Source organism: Brassica napus, chromosome C5, assembly GCF_020379485.1.
Source record: "Brassica napus cultivar Da-Ae chromosome C5, Da-Ae, whole genome shotgun sequence".
Lineage (NCBI taxonomy): Eukaryota > Viridiplantae > Streptophyta > Magnoliopsida > Brassicales > Brassicaceae > Brassica > Brassica napus.
In genome coordinates, this window is record NC_063448.1 from 6,411,242 (window position 1) to 6,436,776 (window position 25,535).

At 35.1% G+C, this 25,535-nt stretch overlaps 3 protein-coding genes and 2 long non-coding RNA genes across 5 annotated transcripts; 2 read left to right on the plus strand and 3 right to left on the minus strand.

Annotated features, from left to right (window-relative positions):
* Window positions 1-57: 57 nt before the first annotated feature.
* Window positions 58-1,145, minus strand: LOC106380983 (PLASMODESMATA CALLOSE-BINDING PROTEIN 4). Its single transcript, XM_013820841.3, has 4 exons — window positions 969-1,145; window positions 635-877; window positions 520-556; window positions 58-442 (listed from the first exon to the last, which is right to left on the minus strand). Exons 1-4 carry the CDS (start codon window positions 1,018-1,020, stop codon window positions 184-186), a joined length of 591 nt encoding a protein of 196 aa, XP_013676295.1. The 5' UTR covers window positions 1,021-1,145; the 3' UTR covers window positions 58-183.
* A 7,870-nt stretch (window positions 1,146-9,015) lies between these two features.
* Window positions 9,016-11,241, minus strand: LOC111206261. The gene is made up of 2 exons (XR_002658421.2): window positions 9,835-11,241; window positions 9,016-9,621 (listed from the first exon to the last, which is right to left on the minus strand). It is a non-coding gene; the product is annotated as an uncharacterized LOC111206261 (long non-coding RNA).
* Window positions 11,242-11,290: 49 nt separating this feature from the next.
* Window positions 11,291-15,943, minus strand: LOC106395702 (probable inactive purple acid phosphatase 2). The gene is made up of 2 exons (XM_013836086.3): window positions 15,194-15,943; window positions 11,291-14,674 (listed from the first exon to the last, which is right to left on the minus strand). The coding sequence occupies exons 1-2, from the start codon at window positions 15,884-15,886 to the stop codon at window positions 13,328-13,330; spliced, it is 2,040 nt and encodes a 679-aa protein (XP_013691540.2). The 5' UTR covers window positions 15,887-15,943; the 3' UTR covers window positions 11,291-13,327.
* Window positions 15,944-15,958: 15 nt separating this feature from the next.
* LOC125587471 lies at window positions 15,959-19,241 on the plus strand. The gene is made up of 4 exons (XR_007323761.1): window positions 15,959-16,758; window positions 16,828-16,912; window positions 17,202-17,264; window positions 18,621-19,241. It is a non-coding gene; the product is annotated as an uncharacterized LOC125587471 (long non-coding RNA).
* Window positions 19,242-22,499: 3,258 nt separating this feature from the next.
* LOC106377460 (remorin 1.4-like) lies at window positions 22,500-24,273 on the plus strand. Its single transcript, XM_048758045.1, has 7 exons — window positions 22,500-22,642; window positions 22,732-22,829; window positions 22,932-23,089; window positions 23,171-23,264; window positions 23,367-23,682; window positions 23,760-23,841; window positions 23,939-24,273. The coding sequence occupies exons 1-7, from the start codon at window positions 22,617-22,619 to the stop codon at window positions 24,131-24,133; spliced, it is 969 nt and encodes a 322-aa protein (XP_048614002.1). The 5' UTR covers window positions 22,500-22,616; the 3' UTR covers window positions 24,134-24,273.
* The last annotated feature ends 1,262 nt before the right edge of the window (window positions 24,274-25,535 follow it).

Sequence of the window (25,535 nt, forward strand, 5' to 3'; positions counted from 1 at the left end):
TGTTTTCTTGTTTTTTTTTAAATTAGAGGAACCTTAGTAGATGAAAGAACATAGAAAAAACACACAACAAAGCACCTAAGCTTATTTTTTCTCCACTCAAAAGAGAATCAAAGAAGACAAGAACCTAAGCTTATTTTTTCTGTCTCTCTACACATGGCAAAATCCCAACCTTACATCAAAACCTCACAGAAACGCTAGTGATGAGAAGCAGAGTGTTAAAACAGAGGAAATGACCAAACTAGAAGCACCATTGCTTGGAGTAAAGCCTCCGGTTCCGGGTGGACTAGGCGCAGGAGGAGCTCCTGGAAATGTAGTAGTTCCGTTTGTCGGAGTTGGTGTTGCTGGTCCCACTGGTGTTGCTGGTCCTGCTGGTGGTGTTGGTCCAGTTGGTGGTGGTGTTGGTCCAGCTGGTGGTGTAGTTGAAGGAGGCGGCCCTGCAGAGCTGTTATAAAAAACCGAAATGTTTTTTTGTCATATTGATGTGAATGAGATATTTAGTTTAATAGAATTGATTATTACCTTGGGCTTGAAGGAAATATGCAACCAGTAGCCAAATCTGTACAAAAGTAATTCATCAAGGCTCACAACTTTAGTCATCAAAGCTATATAGACTTTTAGGGGTGTGTGACTTTACTGGAAGGTGGGTTTAGATTGGTAGTAGCAGTTCCAGAGAAGTTGCAGCTTCCTGAGACTTGAGCTGCGTTCTGGAAGTAGCTGTTAACAGCCCAATCACAGTGGCTTTTGACTGTGATTGGTTGATAACAAGGACCCTTCTCTTGGATTGGATTACAATCTGCTAAGGTTCCACATGCATAGTCTATTGCTGTTTGAAGCTCTTTCTCTCCTATCCCATCGTTGCAGAGACAGTAAATTGCACCTACAGAAATAGATCATTCCTTTACATAAAAGCTTAAAATAATAGGACAAGAGAGGGGATTAATCAGGAAGTTGGAAGAAGATAGACTTACTTGAAGGTGTTATCAAGGCCAAGAGAAGCAAGAGACCTAGAAATACTTTCATGATGATTAGTCTTATGATCTCTCTTTAGGGGAAGCACAAAATAGACTTTGACCTTCGACCAACAACCAGGCAGACACCAAAACAAAGATGATGACTTAGAGAGAGAGAGATATAGAGAATTTAAGAGTTATGGACAATGAAAGGTGATTTAATAAAATATCTATTGAATAAACTGATTATGAAAAGTATACATCATTTTAGGAAAAAATGGGGGGAAAAAAAAAAGAAAAGGTATATTTTCTCTAGGTTCATTTATAACGTACAATAGAAAAGGAAATTGACGAACTACCATTATGCATGGGGAGATATCCGGGGGCCTCTCTGGTTGTTTTTTTTTTTTCGTAACTTAGGCTGCCTCTCTGGTTGTTGCATAACGCAATTTTGGTAATTATGCATTTAACGCATTTCTGTTAATGTTAATTATTCGTAGATTTGGTTGATATGCTAGATTTTTTTAGGACCCAAAATCACAACACTTCATCACTTTTGTAATTTTTCCTTTTTATTTATGTAGTTTTGGTTTTATTTATAGATTACTATATTCTGTTAACATATTTGGGACATGTGTCGCCTACAAAATCCTGATGTATACTATTTCTATAATTTACATATTGATGAGTCACAATTTTAAATGGGGTTTGTCACATCTTGATGAAACATTTCAAAGTTTAATAATATAATGCTATTGTTATTGCTGACAATACAAAGGAAAAATATAACTTTTTAAACGGTAATTCTGTTGTACACGACTGAAACGGCCGTTATAAAGTCTTTGGTTTGAACTTTTATTTAACAACTAGATTAAGGGAATAAACATTATATATATAAATCGAAAATGTATTATATGTTCTTACATATTATGAAATAATAAATATATATTGAATAATTAAAAGTCAGTAACTATTACATATATAATTAAATTGGTGCGAACGTATAAATCAATTTTATTAATCCAAACATTTTTTTAATTTTTTTTTATAGGATATGTAATTAAATTTAAATGATATTAACATACATAGTATATTTTTAATATTAATGTCTATTTTTTTTTAAATGATGCTTTCTACTCATATGTTTTTTTATCATGTGTATTTTTAATAGCAAAAAATTTAAATTACTAATAACAAAATTTTCATTGTGGGATTAATAATTCTAGTAATTGATAATTTTAAAAAAAATTATCAATGTTAGTTCAAAACTTTTATCAAAAAAAAATTATTCAAAGTAAATTTTGAAACTTAAATATTTATTTATTCAATATGGTTTATAGTTTAATTTAGAATGATATATATACATATATATTTTAAATCTTAATGATTAATTAAATTAGACTTTTATTTATATGATTTTGTAATCATTTGTATTTTGTCATAACAAAAAAATTTAAACCATGGATCGCAAAATTTGAATGTGAGACTTTTAACAGTTTTAGTAATTTATAGTCATTTTTTAAAATTCAAAATATAAAATATACAGAAAAATCTAAATTTTTATAATATGGTTATTGTGTTTTTTTAAAAATTATTTTAATAGTTTTAAATTAAACAAATTTGATTGAAGATACATTTTTTTATCAGATCTTTATTATTCAAAATCATTAATTGTCATATATACTTTACCCACATTAGGCAATTCCGTAATCTTTATTTAAGGAAATAATAAATGACATTAATAATGAATTTATGGTTAGTTTAATAAAAAGCTTATTATATAATTAGATGAACCAACCTATTTCTCTAATAATTCTAAGAATCATCCTAGTGATGACATGTGGCAACAAAAAGAAGTTGTAATGTTTCACAAATAATATATAAGGGGATGGTTTTGACTAGGGGTGGGCACTTCGGCTATTTTTTCGGTTCAGGTTCGGTTCGGTTTGGTTAGTTTGGTTCTAGTATATTTTCCAATTGAATAAACCATAGTTAGCTATAGTTAGTTTGGTTTGGTCTGGTTCGGTTTGTGTTCGGTTCAGTTTATATTCGGTTCGGTTTGTATTCGGTTTGGTTGGATTTATTTTTTGGATCAGTCTATTTAGGTTCTTCTTAGTTAGGTTCTTCTTAGTTTAATTTTTTTAAGAGAAATTGTTTTAAAGCATAAATTATGTAAACATAAACTATGTGAACTAAATTCAATATAAAACTGAACCAAAAACCTTTAAAAAGTCACAAAAATATATAAGAATTAAAACAAATGTAAGTTAACTAAAATAATAAAAAAAGACTAACATCATTAGTAATGTCTCTTATAGACTTACATCATTATTAAAAAGCTTGCAATGAATCATCTTCCATGTGACGCCGTGGAGAAGAACTTTTGTTTTTAATAAAATTTGCTTTATGTTTTAGGTTTAGATTTAACATCTATATTTGCATATATAAGAATATAAAGATACAAACTTTTCTATTTTTTTAAAGATACAAACTTTTCTATTTTTTTAAATCAAATATTTTAATGATTACATATTCGGTTAGGAGAATATATGTTAATAAATGAAAAATGGAAAATACGTGGTATGGTATTAGAATTTTAGTATATTGGTATTACTAATATTTTTAATTTAAATAATTACAAAAACACATCGATTTTTCGGTTTGGCTTAAAACTGAACCATTCAGTTGGAGAAATCTTCAACCGAATGGTTCGGTTTGAATCGGTTTCCGTTCGGTTGGTCCGGTTTGACTTGGTTCGATTTTTTTGCCCACAAAACCAGTGGCAGAGCCAGAAATATTTTTCACAGGAGTCATAATATATAAATTTACTATTTAAGTTAGAAATATATGTATTATTATCACAGAAATGTTTTTTTTTCAAATTAATGGGCCATGTGAAAAAAATTACATAAATTATTGGGATGAAATACTAAATTTTGACTAAATATTATAGTAATTTAAGAAAAAAGTATACTAAAAAAACATTTCCTCATTTTAATGGGGTCACTTGACCCCACATGTCCCTGTGTGCCTCCGGCCCTGATTTTGACTATGATCCTTACAGGTACACTGGTGACTGTGGGACGAAACTTTTAGTGTAAAGGTAATAATTTGTCTACAAAAACAAAATATTACTGTAGTATACTATGCGCGGTTGTGTGACTTGTGACATGTGTGACTTGTTGACCAAACAGAAGAAGATGAATTGAATACAAATATACTATGAAAAGTGGATGTGTTTTCTCATAATAGTTTTCTCTTTTCACGAGGTAACTAAAAGTATAAGTCAAAACTAGACTAGGCGCATGTCAAAAAAGCTCCATTCTCTCTCTTATCTCTCTCGTATCTTTGAGAGAGAGAGTATTGAAGCTTTGTTCATCGGATCTTTTCCGATTAAGGTTCCCGATGGTCGGGCTTATGACTCTGGGAAGTGGTGGATCCTTTATCACCGTCTTCGCCGGCTTATGGTCTCCGGGAAGGGATGGCTTCCATAGCATCATCCTTCGCCGGCTTCTCACCGATTTTTTCCGGTTGGTCTCGATCTGCGTTTATGTTCTTCTTTAGTCCAATCGATTCTTGATCTGAAGCTCCGATGTCTCTTTCCTCCCCTTGTTTAGGGTCGTAGCCATCTTCAAGTTTATCTTAATCATTAAAGATGGAGTTAGCACATGCAGGAAAATTGGTTCTCGGATCGATTGAAGACGATTGATGTTTTTTTTTAAAAAGCGTAGATCTGTTACTTTAGATTTCCGACTTGAACTTTCGTGAAGACCGCTTTGATTGGTCGGCTTTTCACCGGTTTGGCTTCGTCGTTGACGGAGCGCTGTCGCGCCTCTTTGCTGGCACCGGAGGAAGAAGATGGTTCCGCGTCTCGACGCGTGTACTTTGAGCGCAAGACGGTTCATACACGTGGTGGCGTCGTATCTCCTTTTCCCCAACGGGCCGAAAGATACTGAATTAATGGGCCTTGTGTTTCGGGTCTTTTTGTTGTTTGTATATTGGGACTTCTGTTGGGTCTTTTACGTTTAAGTGTGCATTTGTTTAGGCCTTTTGTATCATATTGTGCTGGGCTTTGGCCCTTTAGCTTCTGTCCCATTAATAAAATTCCTAGTGAAAAAAAATATATAAGTCATGTGGCGCTTGTGGGCCTGTGCTCCAGTGGTATTAACTGTGAAGTCCGATAGCCATTTAAGTTCAAATTCTTGGAGAATTAAAATTTCGATATCGCCGAAAATAGATGATCATGGACCGAAAAACGTAGGCTGTTAATACATAGTTAGTTTGAACCTATTTCGATGGGGATCAGGATACCTCTGTATAATTAAAAAAAAAAAGTATAAGTCATTTGTAGTGATAACTTTTTCGATAGGTTATTTGTTTGTTTTGTCGATTTCGTACATCAGATGTGATATTGTTTGAATTTGAAACGTTGTATATCTCGGTTTACTATTCAAAAAAAATTAAAAGATTTTCATGGGAAAATAAATTTAAGAAAATTTGAAAAGTGAGGAAAAGAAAAGATAATTAAAGAGTCAACATTAATTTGTTTATTTCGAAAAAAAACCGTTAGTTTGTTTGTGAGCTGAAGTAGCCACCGATGTTGAATGACAAGCAACAAGCAACAAGCAACGAGTTACATGCATGCCACTCCTAAAGAAAACATATTTTCTAATGGAGCTAGTTGCCAATAAGGTACTTGACCATTTATTGTATTAGTTCCCATGCATAACAAAATAATTTTTTTTTTTTTAATAACCCGGTTTATCTTGGCCTCCACCGACGTGGGTCCAGAGTCAGGGCCGGCTTAGATAGGGGCCGAGCGGTGCGACCGCCCCGGACCCAATCCGTTGTCCCCTTATTTCTTAATAGACAAGGGTCCGATTTTTTTTAAAAAAATACATGTATTTTTATATTAAAAATAAGAAAAAGGGCCCAATTTTTTTTATATGAAAATATTTTTTTATTTCCATAGATTTATTTTTAAAAATACTTCTGGTATTTTGAAAAAAAAACATATATCTATCAGCTTTTTAACGAAAAATAATAGTTTGGAAATTAAATTTTTTTTTTGCCTCAGGGTCCATGACACAATTAAGTCGGCCATGTCCAGAGTAGCGGTGAATGTCTATAGTAGCCTACGTTATCGGCCGAGTACGCCTCGGTCACCGGACTTGACCTTGGGAGAACCCATATGTTAAATTTTATCTCCAATGGCCAGCAGGTTTTGAATCCGGATCCGTATTGGGACAGAAGCTCCCTCAAGATACAAAGGAATTTTGTTAATAACTATAATCTCTTTTAACTCCGTTTATAATGTGATTGCCTATGGTCTACGTATAACTAAGTTATAACATCAATGGAGCTAAACTATAAACGAATATATTGTTTTCTTAATATCTCCATCGACATTTCCTTTATTTTCTTGTATACATCCATGTACAATAATCCCTAAGATCTTGAGACCTGTAACACAGTGTTTAGGTTATTAGTTATTACAGACAGAGATTCGACGTGTGACTGTCTGACTGATTACTACACAATCAGAAAGATAATCCAAACGACTGTTCTTCAGTTTCTATAGTTGTCACAGGTTTCTATTTTTCGATAACCATTTTCCTTTTCTTTTCTCTCTCGAGACCTCATTTTACTAGTAAGTCGTTGGATTAAATCTCTTCATGGTCGTAAAGTTTTCAAAAAAAAATTTATTGATTGCTATTTATTTTTAATTTTAAATTAAATATATAAAAATATTAATAATATTATATTACTTTAGTTAGACATATTATTTTAGATATGTTATATATAGTCAGTTTTGTTTTTTTACAGTCGATTTGATTATTATTTGGGTATATTCGATTACATCTATTTTTCTGAATTCAACTATTAAATGTTTTATTCTAAATATATTGAAACTTTCATTAATTTTCTTATTTGCATTTAGGTTGGTTGTTATCTTAAATATGTAAATATATTTTAGGAAAATTATGTTTATACCTTAAGATATATTGTTCTTAGAATAAAAGAAAAACTAAACTAAAGTGTCTTACCAAATTACATAAATTAATATAACGATAATACTCTAAAGTCTCATGCATATATATAAGTACATACATAAGTAATTCATACATTTTTGGAAGTTCATGAAAACATATCAATATTTACAATAATTAAAATATTTTATAAATTCTAAATAATTTTATGTCTTAGATTTATTGAATGGTAAATTGAAATTTATTTTAAATAATCTTAAAATGAGGATTCAGATTTGCTTTGGTATCTTGATTATATATTGATTTATACAAACATAAAAATTTAAAAGCAAATTATATATTAAGAAAACATATAATTTTAATAATGATAAAATATAATATATATCCCTCGTTAAAGTATATAGTGTTATGCTATTTTAAAATATTATGTACTTATTTGATTTTCTTTGGTATTCACATTATATACAAATATATATTTTCATACAAGAAAGTATATATAGATATAAAGAAACTATTTTATTACTTCAAAAGTATAGTTTATGTTATTTATAATTTTTTTTAAATGGAATATTACTATTTCTGAACTTTCCTTTTTAATGAAATCATATTATAGATACATATATTTTCGGTTTTAAATTTTTTTAAAAAACTTTATGAATATTTCCTTTTTATTATATAGGTTATTTGGAAAAAATTTAAAAGGAAACTAAATAAAAAAATCAATAATAGTATTTAAATATAATATTTTAATTCATTGTATCAGTGTAATCAACCATCGTGAAAGTTAACGTGAGCGCGACACATAGGAAATTGACTTCTTAAATAATATTATAGAGATGAGCGGAGGGAGAGAAAATTTTGAACAGCGTAGGAGGAATGTTTTCTAAGCCATGGAAACCTAAGAAGTGTAAAGAGATCGCTGGACCTATATGATTTTTCCGTAAGCATGGGTCCATATCCGCGCGGCTACATGTGGAGCTAATAATTTCGTCTGGCCTAGACCAACAGGGCAACTCCTCCTCTAGTGGAAACCACTTGGCCATCACGATTTGGTTCTGGACCTATATGATCACACCAGGTTTTCAACCTTTTGATTAGATTAGAATCTCAATCTTTATTTTTATTTTATTTTTGCTTAAAGAATCTCAGTCTTTATTATTTATTGGGAAGATTACTAAAATAACATCAAATTATGTTATTATTACTAGAATAACTTATAAATTTTTTTAATTACTAAAATATTTTTTATGCCTACAATGCCCTTATTTTCTTTCTTTGTTAACCAAAAAAAATTACAGAAAAAAAAATTATTGCACGTCATCAAATTTTTTTTTAACGAAACAATAAAATAAGTCTGCTATAAAAAAGCTGCAATACTTGATGGCAGTTTTAATAAACCGTTGCAGATTTATATTTTACCGAAAACTTAGTATCGTAGACTTATACCATCACATACTTTCAAAAACAAGTCTACCTCACATGATGGTAGATTTGATTACATTCGCAGATTTATTTTACGTTGGCAGACTTTTAGTGGCCGATTTTATTCCTATGACAGCAGGTTTTGTAATATGTCAAAAGTTTTGTACTGGCATGCAGATTTATCTCGTATACTTTTTTATAATTTAGCAGATTTTATTTTCATGTTATGGCAGACTTATACTTTCTACGTTTACAAACAACAAACTTTTAGAATAAGTATGCTTCTAGTTACGGCATACTTAAGTGAAACGACTTGGTTTATCACCTTTCTTTCACGATTTTGAACTAAGAATCACAAAAATCTGCAAACTTCGTAACCCTAGAATTGATCTGAAGAAGATGAACTTATTTACCATTATATCATTAATGAATTAACAAATGCAAAAAAATAAAAACACTCTATGCTGGGCTTGAACCCGTGAAGTGATGGGCGAAAAACCACCCAAATACCACCAGACAACGACACAACTTATGTTTTGACCTGCATCAATAATAATATTATTCTGAAGCCACAAAAGAACACAGTTTTGAAGCTAATTCAGAAGCGTGTTTTCAAAACCAAACCAAACCAAACTACGAAAATGTTACACATCCGAAAAATGAAAATATTACATATCCATAACGTTCAAAACATAAAAATACTACATATGCTAAAACATTAAAATACTACAGACACGAAACTTCATCATAGATCTCAGCAGCTAACTTAATACGCATTGCCGGAATGCACTGATGATCAGAAAATCCTTCAAAACCACAGCCAATCGCCTTACACTCTATATACTTTAGAGCGTAAACACCATAATCACCAGGCTCTTCATTCCGCGGAACATTTTTTAGTCTTGAAATCCTGAACTACTGTGAACTCTTCCTTTCCGGAACCATTTCTTTCAACAATAAAGGAATCATCTTCGTGAAAGGACCATATCTCATGGATATTATTAACCACCAATTGGTTTGTAAGTAAATTGTGAACCGCCTTGGCTGACGAGGTATAATTCAGCTCTTTCAGCCTCAGAATAACTCCAACAGATGATGTTTTAATGGATTCCCACGCATCTAAACCAACTACTTCTTCCACCATCTGGAAATTAGCCAAATGACAGTTATGATTCATGCTTCCACTTTGCAATGGACATTTCCCCTCTTCATAAAGTCTTGCTGGATATTTTTTTCCACTTTTTGATGTAGTCATCCGTCTGCAAAATTGTAAAATGTAGTAAGTATTAGAAAATTTAATTTTTCCAAAAACATACAAACGGCCAAGACTGAAGAACACAAACGATCAAGACGATACCCAAACTGATATCAACAAATGTACAAACGAAAAACACTTCTATCTACTCTGTATCAAAACAAAATCGAATTCATTTGATACTCAATATTAAAAAAATCGTTTCACAGAGACTAACCTTTGATGGCAAAAATAGGTGAATTAAACTGATTGATGTGGAGAGGAGCTTGTGAGAGTGTAGAAATCAACGAGAATAAGTGATGAAAGCCCTGAGATTCGACGCAGCTGAAAATTTTATAAAGGGAGTTTAGGGTTCGTCGCTTGGGTTTTGGATTCACTTTTCCTATGTGAATCAAAGGTTTTAGTGGTTGATTAGGGTGTAGAGATGAAGAAATCGATGAGAAATCATGATGGAAACTAAAGAGAGTCAAGAGTTTGAGGATTTCACAATTTGGGGATTTAGGGTTTTTGGGGTCATGGAAGAGAAAAGTATCGTGGATGTGTATTTTTTTTTCTAAGAGGTTTCACCTTTTTTGGTCAAGTAAGAGTAATTTTGGCTTAATTTATTTTTATTGGGAACTAATTTTTTTTAACCGATGGGGCATTTCAGTTTTAATTGTACATTTTCTATCTTTTTTTTTGTGTGTTAGTCTAGTCATTAGTCATAAAATGTTAGTTATTAGAGGTAATTTCCCTTATTTTATGATTCTGGATGACTGATAACTGGTTCTTGATTAGATAAGATCATGTTTATATCGTGACTGGTAATGTTATGTTGAATGGTTTAGATAAACCGTCGAAGAAGAGCGGGAATAACAAGGAAGAGCGGGACAAACTAGGTTTGGGTGCACAAGGACGATCGATCACAGCCAACCGCTACCGTTAGACCAACCAACAAACGCTTTGCAGAAAGTCGAGGTTTGTGTTCTTCTTCAAAATCTAATTTCACATTAACTGTGAATCTCAACAATATATTGTACGCAGAATATTGAATTTTTTTCATTTGGAGTCACTTTTCCACTTTCCTATTACACTTCAGGTCACCTTCGACTGGAAACACACATTGTCATGTAGAAAAGACTCCAATGCCCCCTAAGCTAAAACACTGTAACTGAAACAGTTTTTCTTTACTTTTTCCGGTTGCTAAAGCACAAAAATTTTAATACCACTTAAACATTAAAATTTTTCCCCTTATTTTCCAGAAGTCACGAAAACCCCAAATTCCTAAAAAAAAAATCTCAATTTCATCACACATAAAATTTTCAAATTTCCAATTTTTATCTCACAGACGATGAAGATTAAGATTCCTAAACCGTTTCATATCTCGAAACCGAACATCAACCCCACTTTGTGCCCATGGCGCCTAAGTGAACATGGCACCTTTCATCCAATTCTGTGTGAACTGGGAAGGCTATGTTCCTTCGAAGGCGCGAATAGAATCCATTAGGTTGTCGTGTTGTGGTCAGATTGGCTTTAGTATCGAGTTTCAAAAACGTGTCTGGGACAAGAAATTACGCGGCGTTGGAGCTTTCCACGGTGGGTAAGCGTTTCGATTGGGCCAAGATTCGGCAAAAAAACCGGGTTCTTAAAATGTTTATTTTTCCAGATTTAGTTCTTAAAATCGAATGTAACCAAATAGATCTATCAATTTAACTCAAAAACAACATGAACAACGTGATTTTTTTATTTATTGTGACAATATTCTATGGTCGGCCATGAAAGTGTTACAGACGAAGTAAAACAATTTGGAAGAAGAAGATGACCACAATTACGATTTTGCCATTACTAAAGAAACAAAAAAAAAACAGCAAAAATATCAAATCATATGAACATTGGACATGTACGGGTCTTCAAATATTCTGCTCAACTCCACAGACATGCCCTCCATAGTCCTCCCATCCATGCCTTTGTCGAACGCATCCACGTACATACATCTCTTGTCCACAATCGTCATCCCCAACTCCCCTGTCCACACTTCCCTTGTCCACACACCTAAACTAGGAACAACTTCATCAATCTATGTTTTGTTGTATCAAAAACTATTTCATGAGTGTTAAGTTGTTGTGAGCGATGTTGTCCTATAAGATTATCTGTTGTTCTTCTCTTTTAAATGAACTATATTAGTTTGTCTTTCTTTCCAATGTTATTTTGTAAATGGTTAGTTGTTTTAGTAGACCATGGTCATCATCTATACGAACCACAACGTACACTTCCACATATACGCCATCCATAATTCATTCTTTCAAATTGCACCGTCCACAACACATTATCCATGATATTGTGTCCACTTAATTCATTTTTAAATTTTATAAAAATAAAAATATGAATGTGTTCAAATGGTACCGTCCACAACACATTGTCCATAATACTATGTCCACTTAATTCAGTTTTGAAAAAATTAAAATATCAAAATAAATATATACATATTGATCTCAAAACATAGAAGAAAAAAATTATAATTTACTATGTATATTATATATCAAATTTAGTTACCATAATACAAGACAATAATAAATAAAATCTGTTGAGGGAAACAAAAAAAAACTTGTAAGTGGTTGGAGACTAAGAAAGAATACGTTAAAGTCAGACTAAACTCAAAAATTGTCCATTTTTCCGGTTTATCTCATCAAGGGCAAATTAGTCCAAAAGCTCTTTTGGTCTTCGTGAATGTGTTCTACAAGCGGGAAGAGTCTCTGAATGCTAATAAAACTCAAAATGTGGTCCATTATGTAATCAACTCTAGAATATTTAAACCATGTACAATGGTTTCAACACTCATTTCATTTTTAACACTTTTTTTTTCATTTTTAACATTTCACATCATCTTCATTTTCTTCCACCTAATTCATTCAATACTTATTTCATTTTTAACTTCTACAATGGTTTGTTTAAAAAAATTCAACACTCCACCCCCACTATTTTAATTCATATATTTATCATTTACAATACAATAATTACAAATTAATAATTTGATTGTAATTAACTTAAAACTAAAATAACATTTTTTCTATCTTATTTTTTTAAATAATACTAACACTAATTAATATTATTTAAAACAATTTAAATAGTTGATTATCATAAAAATAGTTTTTTCTCTATCCAAATGAAATGAGAGTAATATCGATTTATAGATCATAAAAATCATAAATTTTGATATAATTTTTATTTTTGAAAAAATAACTGATGTAAACTCGTCTACCAAGTTAAGAATAAAACCAGAGCAGATTGATCCAAGTTAAGAATAAAAATATAATCCAATCACTGATATAATATTCTTTAACCATAAGAAGAAAACTAAACTAAAATCGAACATAAACCTCGTTTGGACATTATTCAGCAATTCAATGATCTATAAAGAAGTTTTGTAGCACGACAATTCAGTGATTTAAAATGTAGTAAAAATGAAACAAAAGTTTTTTAAATGCTAATAGAAAATAATAGTATAAGAATATGTTATTTGTTCTATATCCAAAATCAAATAAAATGATGAACTCTATATTTACACCAAAAAGGCCTTTCAGGCTGTAACATCGTAGAGTGATTCTCGGACAACTCTTCAAACTTACAAGAATCAGTATTATTATAATGTACTAAAACTTATGCTTTCTTACCGTGGGGAAGAAGATACTATACACAAAACGTGCTCCCTAAATAGATTCGCTTGTTTAATATCATATCTCCTCGCTCTTGACTGGGATCCAACGGTTACGAGCTGAAGATCCTTTCTTCACCCCCGTAAAATACCCAGCAATGAAACCTAACACCACACCCATAACCATCAACCCTGCTCCTTTAATAAACCATGATCCATCGTTAGCTTCAGATTTTCCCACAAATGTCGCAGATGCAGGAACGGTCTGAACGTTTGGGTTTTCAGTATCGTCTTTACTCCCACTGGTTACTTCCACAGGCGCAGGAGCGGCCGCAGTATTTGAGCTTTTAGCATCGTCTTTGCTCCCGCTGATTACTTCACCAGTCGCTAACATCTCAACAGTATCGTGAACTTCTCCATCGTGGTTACCCACAAACGAAACAGTGAGCTTGTCTTTGTTTGCGACTAGACGAGTGTACCCAAACTCACCCGTGCGGTACATTGACTCTTCAGGCTGAGGGAATATAGGAAGATCCGGATGGTTCGGTCTAACCGCCCAAACCGATTGCCAATCTTGACCACCCATACCGACCACAAGGTGAACCGGGCTTCCTTTCCACAGTTTCCCACAAGTGTTGTTGCTTATCGGACAGAACCTTTCGTATCTATGAACATGTCCCCATATAGCAAGCGTGACTTCGTTCTTAACGAAGAGCGGTTCTAAATGCTCCAACATCTTTTGTCTAATCGTTGTGTCTCTAACCTCGTTGCTCGTGGTGTACATCGGTCTGTGCCCTTGGACAACAACAAAAGGAGTCTTGTCCCTGTTCACAGACTCGAGATCTCGCTTTATGTACTCGTACTGAGTCCCTCCTTCAAGGAAGTTCGTCTCGGTAGATATGGAAAGGAAATGGACCGACCCGGCATCATATGAGTAATATAGATTCCTTGTCACAGGAGCGTTGGTTCCCGTGAGTTCTGTTGAGTTCCCAGGCATGTTGAACTTCAAACTATACGGCACGCCACACTCACCACCACCGTCGTTTCCATAAATAGAAGCTGCCCAATCAGGCTTCCAAGGCTGAGCGGGGAAATCATACTCGTGGTTACCAATGCACACATGGTAAGGAACTTTGGAGGCAATAGGCTCGATCTGAGCAAAGAACTCATCCCACACCCACGAGTAGCCACGAGCGTAGCTTATATCTCCAATATGCGAAATAAAAGATGGCTTGTCACCAAGAGCTTCGATGTCGCGTAGGATCCACTTCACGGTTGATTTACTCTCTTGTTGCGTGCGGATGAAGGTTTTGTAAGGTGTAGCGCAACCCATATCTCCAAATATGAAAGCTCTGGTTTCTTGTGCGTACATGTCTCGAGATATGAAGCTGTAGATCTCGCTCCATCCCTTTGCTTCACTCCCAATCTGATTCACATGGCGCAATATATAAGCAACACACCAATAAAATAAAAACACATGATTGGATCAATTAAATTAATATTTTTTCAAGTTATAACTCGAATTTTATATTGAATTAAATTAATATTTTTTTCAAGTTAGTAATATATTGAACTACTACATTCCTCTCATTTCATATGGAAAATTCCAAAATATTTATTTCCAATGTTTTTTTTTTGAAGAAATTGCTCATTTATTTTTCCGTTCATCTGATTAATTTCAATGGAATTTCAATTCTAAATGAACTGATGATAAGCAAATTGATTCATCTTTTTTATATAGTACCTAAAATTTCATCTAACTAAAATGCTTTCTTTCGAGATGATGGTTCTTTGACCATTAATTTTAGAATGAGTTGTCAAAAAAAAAAATTAGAATGTTGGAAACCAACTTTAAGGTCAGATCGATTATGGATGATATGTTTCCAACTTAAATCAATTCGCGAAGTAAATAGATTGATCTCTATCTCTTATCTGATTTGTTTACCTGATAGTAGTTCCTAACGGCCGGATTCAAATTCTTCAAAACGGTATGAAAAATCCAACCGGGATCTCTCCAGCCGATGCTGGAATTAGCCGGAGCATTGCACATCTGCTCTCTATCATACCTAATCCCACGCGCCGCCGCGGAGTTTCCCAACAAATCCTTAGTCTCTCCGTATCTCACAAACCGTTCGTCACCATCCCCGGCAACGAACGTAACCTGCATCCTGTTAGGCTTATTCTCGAACGCCAAATGGATCTGCTCCGCCTTATCCACCGCCGATCCAAAAGTCACCTTCTCCGACTCAGCCAAAAGATGCTTCGTTCCAGGCAAAGGATTCTGATCGTGATCCAAGTGCTTCGTGTCGATCTCCGACTGCGTCCACCGGAAGATCCGGAAGGTGTAATCCGATCGGAGATTGGTGAGGGGGAGGGTGATCGATCCGTAACCGGATTTGGAAGTCGGCGAAGCGTTGAGGAATTTGTAGCCGATGAAGTGGTCGTGAGGAGAGTCCCGCGGCGAGTAGATGCCTAGCCAGTCGAGATCGGAAGGAGAGTCCACGTCGGACCATTGGATGGTGACGTTATCGCCAGATCGTTTCAGAGTGTTGGGGGAAACGGAGAGGGTCGCCTCGGCGTTGGCTGAGGAGGTGAAGATAGAGAGGAAGAGGGTGAAGATAGAGAAATTGAGAATCATGGCGATAAATGCGAGTTTAAGAGAGAAATGATTTGATTCCCGCCACAGAGGAAGAGGATTTAAACACTATTTAATACGGCGACGTTTTTAGCGTTCTCTGTGTTGGGTGGATTGGAATTTTAAGCTATTTTTAAAAACCATTAGTTTCTCCGTTTTAAATTATTTATCGTTGATTTTCTTCCCACGACTTAATTTTTAATTTTATTACTGTTTAATCATTGAAATTTTATAATGTTAACGGTTTATTCATTTAATTTAAAAAAACAGATAAACCTATAGAAAAGATTGTGTTAGAATCATGCGACAAATATATGGTTTGGCCTAGTTAAAGAAATTGATTTAACTATAGAGTTTTAATTTTGCTTTTATAAATTTGTTTTCTTCAGTAGATCACCCAACAAGTTATAGATATACACAGTATTTTTGTTATGATCTGCATGTAGTGCCATGTACTATAAGGATGCTGACACCAATCAAAAGGATTTTGGCATCTTAAAGCAGCATTATCGCTGACTCTTAGCCTAACCCTTTCCCCCAAACCCAATTAAAAAACAATTAACAAAACACATAAGTCCAAAACTCACTTCTTGTGGAGGTGCCGAAGGCCCGCCTCTTAGTGCAGGTGTCAACAAATGAGAGGACGAAGCAATCAGTTACGCGTCTCTCTCGATCATCTCTCTCTCTCTCTTTCTCGATCATCTCTCTCGACGAAAGGTGATTTCGTCTCCTTCGGTGTCTCTCATCAGCGACGTCTTCGTCGGTATCTCTCATCGGCGACGTCTCCTTCGGTGGCTCTTGTCGGCGACCTCTCCCTCGGTGGTTCTCCTGGAGGCGACAGAGCTCTCTCTCGGTGGCTCTTTCGAAATCGAAAGGTAAGCGTTTGTTGTGTTCTTGACTATGCATGTGTTCGATTAGGTCTGATATGTTGTTTTTCTATGTAGTTTGTTGGTTCTGTCTCTCGGTGGTTCTTCTCCTCGAAGCTTTTCCTCAGTGACTCAAATCGAAGCTCTCACCTCAAATCGAAAGGTAAACTGGTTGTTTTGTTGTTTCAATATACATGTGATTGATTATTGTAGTTTGTTGTTTCTGTTTGTTTCACCTGAAATCAAAATTTTGATGTGTTTGATCTCTGGATATGTTATGTTTGTTCTTGGGTTTTAATTTTGTTTCAATTAATACGGATGGATCAAAGTTGATTTGCTATGTTTCAATCCTTACTCTGTGTCTGTTCTTTGATTTGTTTTCGCTTTTGATTATGTCTTTTTGTTGGATTATGGTCTGAATCATTTTTTTGTTTATGGCTTTCTGTTGTCAGATAGAAGGATCAAAGTTCATTGAGCAAAGGTTCATCTAGCTCAGGAGTTCACTGCAAAATAAGGTTAGTGTTACTCTTAACTGGTTCTCCTTACTAGAATTGATTTAGGTTGTGGTTAGAATAGAACCGACTGTAATTAATGAGTTGGTTAGAGTTAGGGTATGGTTGTGTGATTAATAGAAGTGATGGATAGCTACAATTGATTAACGCTTAATGTGATGAAAGTAATAGATAAATGTCAACACGTTTTTGTTTGTTGGTTGTCATGAATGCATCCTCTCTTCATTCTCTGCCATCTATAAACACACTTTCCTCCTTCTCTTTCTTATCATCTCCTTCATCTTTCTACTCAACTTCTTCTTCTCGGTATGATTCCTAATCAAAGCCAGTCCTCTAGCTTTTTAAACTTACTAAACAGTCAACTCTCTAACAATGAATACCGAACTCAGTTTCTGAGTTTTTCACCTTCTCCATACGTTGGAGGATCTGCTTCAAGTGCACAAACTGGTAAGGACCGTAAGCAAAGGTGCAAGTGGTCAACAGCTGAAGACATGGTCCTCATCAGTGCATGGTTGAACACCTCTAAGGATCCACTCGTTGGAAATTAGCAAAAGGCAGAAACCTTTTGGAAGAAGATTACGACTTACTATAACGCAAGTCCCAAGGTGGTTGGTTTGGCTTCAAGAGAGCAGACCCACTGTAAGAAAAGGTGGGGGAAGATAAATGAAGGTGTCTGCAAGTTTGTGGGGTCATTTGAAGCTGCAACAAAACAGAGGACCAGTGACCAGAATGAAGATGACGTTTTGAAGGCTGCACATGAGATATTCTTCAACGATTACAAGGTGAAGTTCTCATTGGAACATGCGTGGAGGGAGCTTAGGAATGATCTGAAATGGTGTGGGACTCAAAGAAGTAGTCAACATAGCTCAGGTTCGAAAAGAAAGAGCGTGGGGGAAGAACAATCTTTTCAGTCATCAGCATCTATGCACAGTGTTAATGGGGATGATGAAGCAATGGATAGGCTTATTGGTGTTAAGGCTGCAAAGGCGAAGACTAAAAGGCCAGTGGGAGAAGAAGTGAAGATTCCGCAAGGGTTTAAGGATATGTGGGAGATGAGGACCAAGGACTTAGCTTTCAAGGATAAGCTTAGCAACAAGAAGCTGCTTGACAGTTTGATTGCAAAAAAAGAGCCACTTACTGAATTAAAAGTGGTGCTTAAGAACAAACAGATAACCGAAATGTTGTCAATGTAATCTTCTTTGTCTTGATGTGTTATATAAGTAGTTGATGTGTAATATAAGTAGTTCATGTGTGTTATAAGTAGTATTTCTGATCAATGTTATCAATCTTGCGTTTTTGTTATCAGTCTTTGTGATCAATGTTCTAATGCGTTTCTGTTTTGTTTTTTTGGTTTTTCAGGGGAACAAGTCACACACGACCAGCAATGGAAGCAAGAAAGTCGATTGTTTGTTGTCTCTCAGCGAGAGGTATGATACCACAACCTCTTCCACAAGAAGACACGGATGATGATGTTGCGGATGTCACACCAAGTGAAGTAGAAGTAGTGGAGATATCAGATGAAGAAGAAGCTGATATGGTGGAGTTATCAAGCGAAGAATACATGAGAAATGTGGGCTATTTGACTAGGGTGGGGGAATCGAAAGATGACCTTGAACCTGAGTTCAGAAGGCTGCTGCAAAGGATGCATGAGGAAGAGAAGAAGCTGAGAGAGGAGAATTTCAAAGCCATGAAGTCGGGAATCAAGCTAGAAGAAGGACAATCCTCTAAGGTTGATGGTAAGAAGAGGAAGAGAAGAAGTTGAGAGAGGAGGTCATGGACTGTGGTGTTGTGTCACAGGTCATGTGTGTTTGTGTTTTGTCTTTGTGTTCTTTGTGTTCTAGTGTCACGAATGTTTATAGTCAGGTCACAAGACATGTATGTTTGTATGTTTTCTCTTTGTGTTATTGTGTCACGGATGCTATGTCAGGTCACAAGACTTATGTAGACATGTTTAATAATTTGTCTTCTATGTTTGTATTATTGGTTTTCTTCTATAAATTAAGGCAAAATTTTTATTTTTGAGAACACAACTCTTCATCTCTTCTTCCTCTCTCAACAAACACAACTCTTTATTCTCAGTTTGGATTCGAGAAACATTTGATCAAATAAAACATTAGATCAATTAAAACATTCCCCACAATTCTTTCCTCTATTCTCTTGTTCCAAACATTTTTAAAAAATAAGTTTTTCCTTTCCATATGGCATCTTCTTCTCAAAATCCGTTTGATGCATTGGATGATCAAAGTTTTGATGATGCATTTGATCAATATGTTGACCAACAATTTGATCAATATTTGGATCAACAATTTGATCAAACTTTCGAGAATATTACCATAAATTATGGTCATCAAGAAAAAGCAAAGAAACAAAAAAAGCGAGCTTATATCGAAAGAATCGTGAAGAAGGGCATATTCGTTTATGGAATGATTATTTCAGTGAAACTCCAACGTATCCCGCAAATATGTTCCGGCGATGATTTAGAATGAACAGGCCGTTGTTTATGCATATTGTTGAACGACTCTCCAATGAAGTTGAATTCTTTCAACAAAAGACGGATGCTCTCGGAAGGCTTAGTCTCTCTCCACTTCAGAAGTGTACATCAGCCATTTGTGTCTTGGCATATGGGACTGCGGCTGATGCTGTTGACGAATACCTCCGACTCGGTGAAACTATTACACGGTCATGTGTGGAACATTTTGTGGAAAGCATAATATATTTATCCGGCGAGGAGTACCTAAGAAGACCAACACCGGCTGATCTTCAACGTCTCCTTGATATTGGTGAGCATCGTGGATTCCCTGGAATGATAGGAAGCATCGATTGTATGCATTGGGAGTGGAAGAATTGTCCCACCTCTTGGAAAGTTCAATATACACGTGGTTCGGAAAAAACCACAATCGTTTTAGAGGCGGTTGCATCGTATGATCTATAGATATGACATGCGTTTTTTGGACCTCCAGGTACCTTAAATGATATCAATGTTCTTGATCGCTCACCTGTTTTTGATGACATAATAAAAGGTCAAGCTCTGCAAGTCACCTTCTCTGTCAATGGAAGAGAGTATCATATGACTTACTATCTCACCGACGGTATTTATCCGAAATGAGCAACTTTTATCCGATCAATTTCAATACCACAAGGGCCAAAAGCGGTTTTATTTGCTCAACACCAAGAAGCTGTCCGAAAAAATGTCGAGCGTGCTTTTGGAGTCTTGCAAGCTTGCTTTGTCATTGTTAAAAATCCAGCACTTTTTGGGATAAACGAAAAATTGGGAAGATAATTAGAGCATGTATCATATTTCATAACATGATAGTAGAAGACGAACGAGATGGATACACTCAATATGATGTTTCAGAGTTCCAACAAGGAGAAGACACCGGAAGTTCACATGTCGATCTCACATTCTCTACTGATATCCCTACAAATATCGGCAATATGATGGGTGTTCGAACTAGAATTCGTGATAAACACATGCATGAACAACTCAAAGCTGATTTGGTTGAACATGTATGGCGTAAATTCGGACGTGATCAGGACAACAACTAAGCTTGTATGTTTCTTTCAAATGATTCTCGTTTATTTTACTAATCTTAGTTTTAATGTTCTTTTTAATAATTAATGTTTAAAATGTTTTATTTTAATATGTTATATATATTTTTTTTGACAGCAAGACATTCACAGACTCATATTGACTCTGTAAACCAAATCGGCAACTCCGCATCCATATGAACGACGAAAGACGGTTGTTTCCTAGCACTACGTGCCAAGCTATCCGCCCTTTGGTTCTCCGTTCGGGGAACATGGATGATGTCTGAGTTGAAGAAGCTTCTTCGTAAAAGCTTGATATCTTCCAGATAGGTTTCAAATGCTGGCAATTCTTCTGGTTCCGAAACCATCTTCACCAATTGAAAACAATTCGTTGCAAACGTAACCTAAAACTGTCTTAGATTCTTCATACATTCCATTGCCCAAATCAATGCCTCCACCTCCGAATGAAGAGGTGACAAACACGCCCTTATATTCTTTGCTCCTAATAAACCATCAAAACCTGGTAAGGTACTATACCATCATTGTTCCGAAAATAGTTCATTCTCTTTCCACGAACCATCTATAAAACACCAGCGTCCTATAGTTTCTAATGTAGGTCGGGCCTGTACTTGCCTCTCCCTTCGTTGATCAGTGTTAACCTGTGCTTCAGCCCAAATTTATATTTAATAAATAAATTTTATCTTTAAAAATATTTTAGTTTAATATTTTTTTTTCTTAAGAACCCAAAAATAAAAACTCCATTGGACCTAACAAATTAAGTGTCTCTTAAGTACAACCTCTTAACTATTATTAATTACTAAAAAATCATTAAGAATCTAGATTAACCTTTTAGGGCTAATGGTGTTCTTATACGCATAGAAGATGTTTAAAGTTAATAATATTAATTGAAGTATTTAATTTTATCATTATTCAACTGTTGAAAGTTAATAATATTAATTGTTTGTTAAAATTAAAAATGAAATAGATAAATCAATAGAATTTTTTTTTGATATAATCAGAAAATAGTGATGGATGGTGTTGTTGTTGAGGATATAACTGATCACCTTCCATCACGGTCTACAACACTATATAACGTCAATCCGATCTTGGCTACAAATGTTCTTCTCAGTAGTTTTTATTCATAAGAAAAGATCAGCGAATCAATGTGCTGAATGTTAGCCAAGCGAGCTTGTTGCTCTCCATTGCAATGGTCCAGTGGAGTTTCTTTTATTCATGCCCTACTTTCATGCAACAACTTGTTTTTTTTTTTTTTTGTTGTTGTGCAACTCATGCAACAACTTGTAATTACATGATACTGATTTATATATAATGAAGACTTAAAAAACAAAGAAATCAGAAAATAGTACGCGTTCAAATAAGACGTGAAGACGAACAGTGCACATAAGATCCTGGAACTTTATGACACAGGCGTCATTGTTTAGTTATGCTTATGCATATCTCGTTCATATACATATAGGAATCTCGCCTTTTTTCTGGCTCTTAAGATTCATTTTCCTTGTTTGTAGTTGATGTGTTTTCTGCATGTAAACGATTCCTTCAATTTATCCACTATTTGGAAAGTTGAATATAAAGGAATCTGTTTTGTTCTTTTCACTGTCCTTTTTGAGAAAGCAAAGAACCAAAAAGCCAGAGAGGGGAAAAGAATAAAAAAAGTGTTCTTTACTTTACCTACACAGCTTTATGATCCAAATATGAAACTTGCATGCAAAGCAATAATCTCAAAAAACCCTTAAAAAACCCAAAACCCTCGAACAAATCTATCTAACCAAACTCCCTCAAGTTCTCCCACCATATTTTAGATTGAATATGGATAGCTTGATCAAGCAAACAAGGTAAATCACTAAATATCGAAATTCATCTTTTCATTCAACTACACAAACATACATATATTGGTGTAAGCGATTTTGTTATATTATCTCAGGAGGAGGCATCCAACTTCCCAGGGCAAAACTGTTGAGGTTGGTAGCTCCACTAGAGAGAAGAAAGTGCCAGCAAGGAGGTCTGTTTCATTCAAAGAAGGTGCGACAAACTTTTGTTATGTTGTTCTTGTTAGACTAATTTTTGATGCGTGATTAATTTTTTAACTTAGGGCTTATATCATAATATTATGTGTGCTGGTAGATAAGAAGAAGCCTTCAAGCTGGTTACAAAAGCAGTTCATGAGGCAAATGAGCGACCAAGGCTATGACCCGATCAGCGAGATGGACCACGCAGCTGCAGTTGCAGCCACTGCTTATGCCATAACCACTTTTGAAGAAACTTGGCTAGAGAGTTATCATGTAAGGGTTTCTAACCAAGACTTTTTGCTATAGTTAATTAGAGTTACCATTTTTCTAGTAATTTGAGTTTAAATAAAACAGACTGGTCTCGAACGTGGAGCTTCCTTGTCAAGGAGCAAGAGTAGAAGAGAGTCGCCTTTTGAAGAACCAAGAAGCTTATCAAGAAGATTCTCAGGTAACATTACAGAACAACTTAAAACATTGTTATTCAACTGAAAATATTTGATTGGATGTTAAAAATATAAATTTACATGTTATGCTTCTGTTGATGATATAGGACAACTTTCACTTAAGGAACCAGAGTTAAATGGAGACCACACCAGACGAAGTAGGGATTCAAGGGAGAAACGTGAGAGACAAAGAAAACCGCGGGTTTCTGAACCGCCAGCTCCAGTGCGGAAACAACCATCAGCCAGGACACGATCAGAACGTCATGCTCCACCACCACCACCCCCTCCTCCTCCTCTACCGCCTCCGCCTCTGCGGCTTCCACCTATGGGAGTCAAAACGCAGAGCTCAGGCCATACTAGTCGAAAAGATGACGCTACAGCAGATGGTTGGGAAAAAGCTGAACTAGGTAAGATCAAAGAAAGGTAAGTCTCAGTACACACACAAGAATGAATTTATATATGAGTTGTTATTACATTAACATAATGTATTACACAAGCAGGTACGAGAAGTTAAACAGAAAGATTGATTTGTGGGAAGCCAAGAAGAGGGACAAAGCTAGAAAGAAGCTGGACAAATCTGAGGTTGATTATACGATTTGCCTTTTTCTTTAATCTAGTCTCATGATCATGATATTTTGAGAAGTTTTTTCTCTCTAACCGTTTGGTGCGTGAACAACAGAGCGAACAAGAACAGAGGAGGAAGAGAGGTTTGCAGAGATTTAGAGATGACATGGAATACATCGAACAGATTGCAGCCGGGGCGAGAGCTCAGGCAGAGAAAGAAAGACAGACCGGAGAGCTCAAGGTGAAGGAGAAAGCAGGAATCGTCCGTAGTACCGGTAAAATTCCTGGAAAAGCATGTTTCTGTTTCTAAGACCAAAACAGAGGATCTCAGATATTTGTAGCTATTGTGAGTGTATGTTTGAAAGAGAAATTTATTCCAAATTGATGACTCTGTAAATTAATATTTTACTATCATAGTTCTGAATATAAATTTATAGAAGTTTTACTGTACAATTATTCCCAATTATCACATGAAAGGAGTTTGGGATGGTGAATGTTGGTTACTTGTAGTAGTTACAGTTGAAGGACAACGTTGTCTCCTCGGCCCTCTTGTCATGTTACCCCAACGAGGGACAAGGAGCAGGAACCGGGTAATAGACCACCGTCTCGGTCTTCCTCTTGGTCTGCCTCTTGAACAGGTTGGAGTCAAGGAGCTTCCCGTTGCTCTCATGAACCCATCAAACATCTGAACGTCTTCTGTTACTTCTTGTTTAGAAAGAGACACAAGTCCAGGGAGAATGTCTCTTTGGAAGTCTCGTCTCTGCTGTTTGCCTTTTCTAGCGTTTCCTCTTCTTGGTCTTTGGTGGCTCGGGACAATCGTTGTGGTTCCTGAGGTTTCCTCCAATTTGAGGTCTTCAGGGACTAATGGCGAGGGTCATTGACTCGAAGTAATCTATCTCCTCGATAAAACACGCTTGATTCCTCAAGATAGAAGCGAGCTTTTGGTCCAGATTAATTCTCTCTGAGAGTATCTACTGTTTCTGCAAACCAGTGAATGATGATTGTTTCTGATGAAGTAACAACTTCAATCTCTCTATCTAGGCAAGCTGAAGACATGGCAATTATTGTTTCTGCTGCTATTTGTTCAAGAGTTCTTTCTTCAGTTGGGGTATCTTCTGAAGTAGAGACATCATCTTCTTCTGGCTAATGTCAGTAAACAATATCATCAAGATTTTGTATGCTTCTGATTTTGAGATCTAATCTTTCTGAAGGGACTCCAAAACGCTTTAAGATGTGAACAAGTAGCTGCATGGAGTACATGTTTAGTTATTGCACGTAAGGGATGACAACAAAAATGAATAAGAAAGTGTTGTACGCACTAAATTTGTTACAAATGTTCTTTATTTGTCTGAAGTCTTCCCACCCATAGTATCAAATGTAGAACTGGATGCTTCGAAGAGCTTGAACCAGGCTAGTTCAAAAAGAAATCAGGCAATGTTACAGTTCAAGACAGCTACTACTATAGGTATTTACAACATTTTTTCTCTTTGTTCAACGAGCTTATTCAATCTATGGGGTAGATCCACGAACCTAGCCTGCAAAAGTGGAAAACATCATAGTAGATATCCTATGTATATAATATTTTTCAGATAATTACGTAACATTTTATTTTAACATGTAGTTTATCTATTAATCTCGTAATCATATGGTATTAATATGTGTGTATAACTTATCTCTAGAGAATCAATATGTATGAATAGGCTTTTATTTGA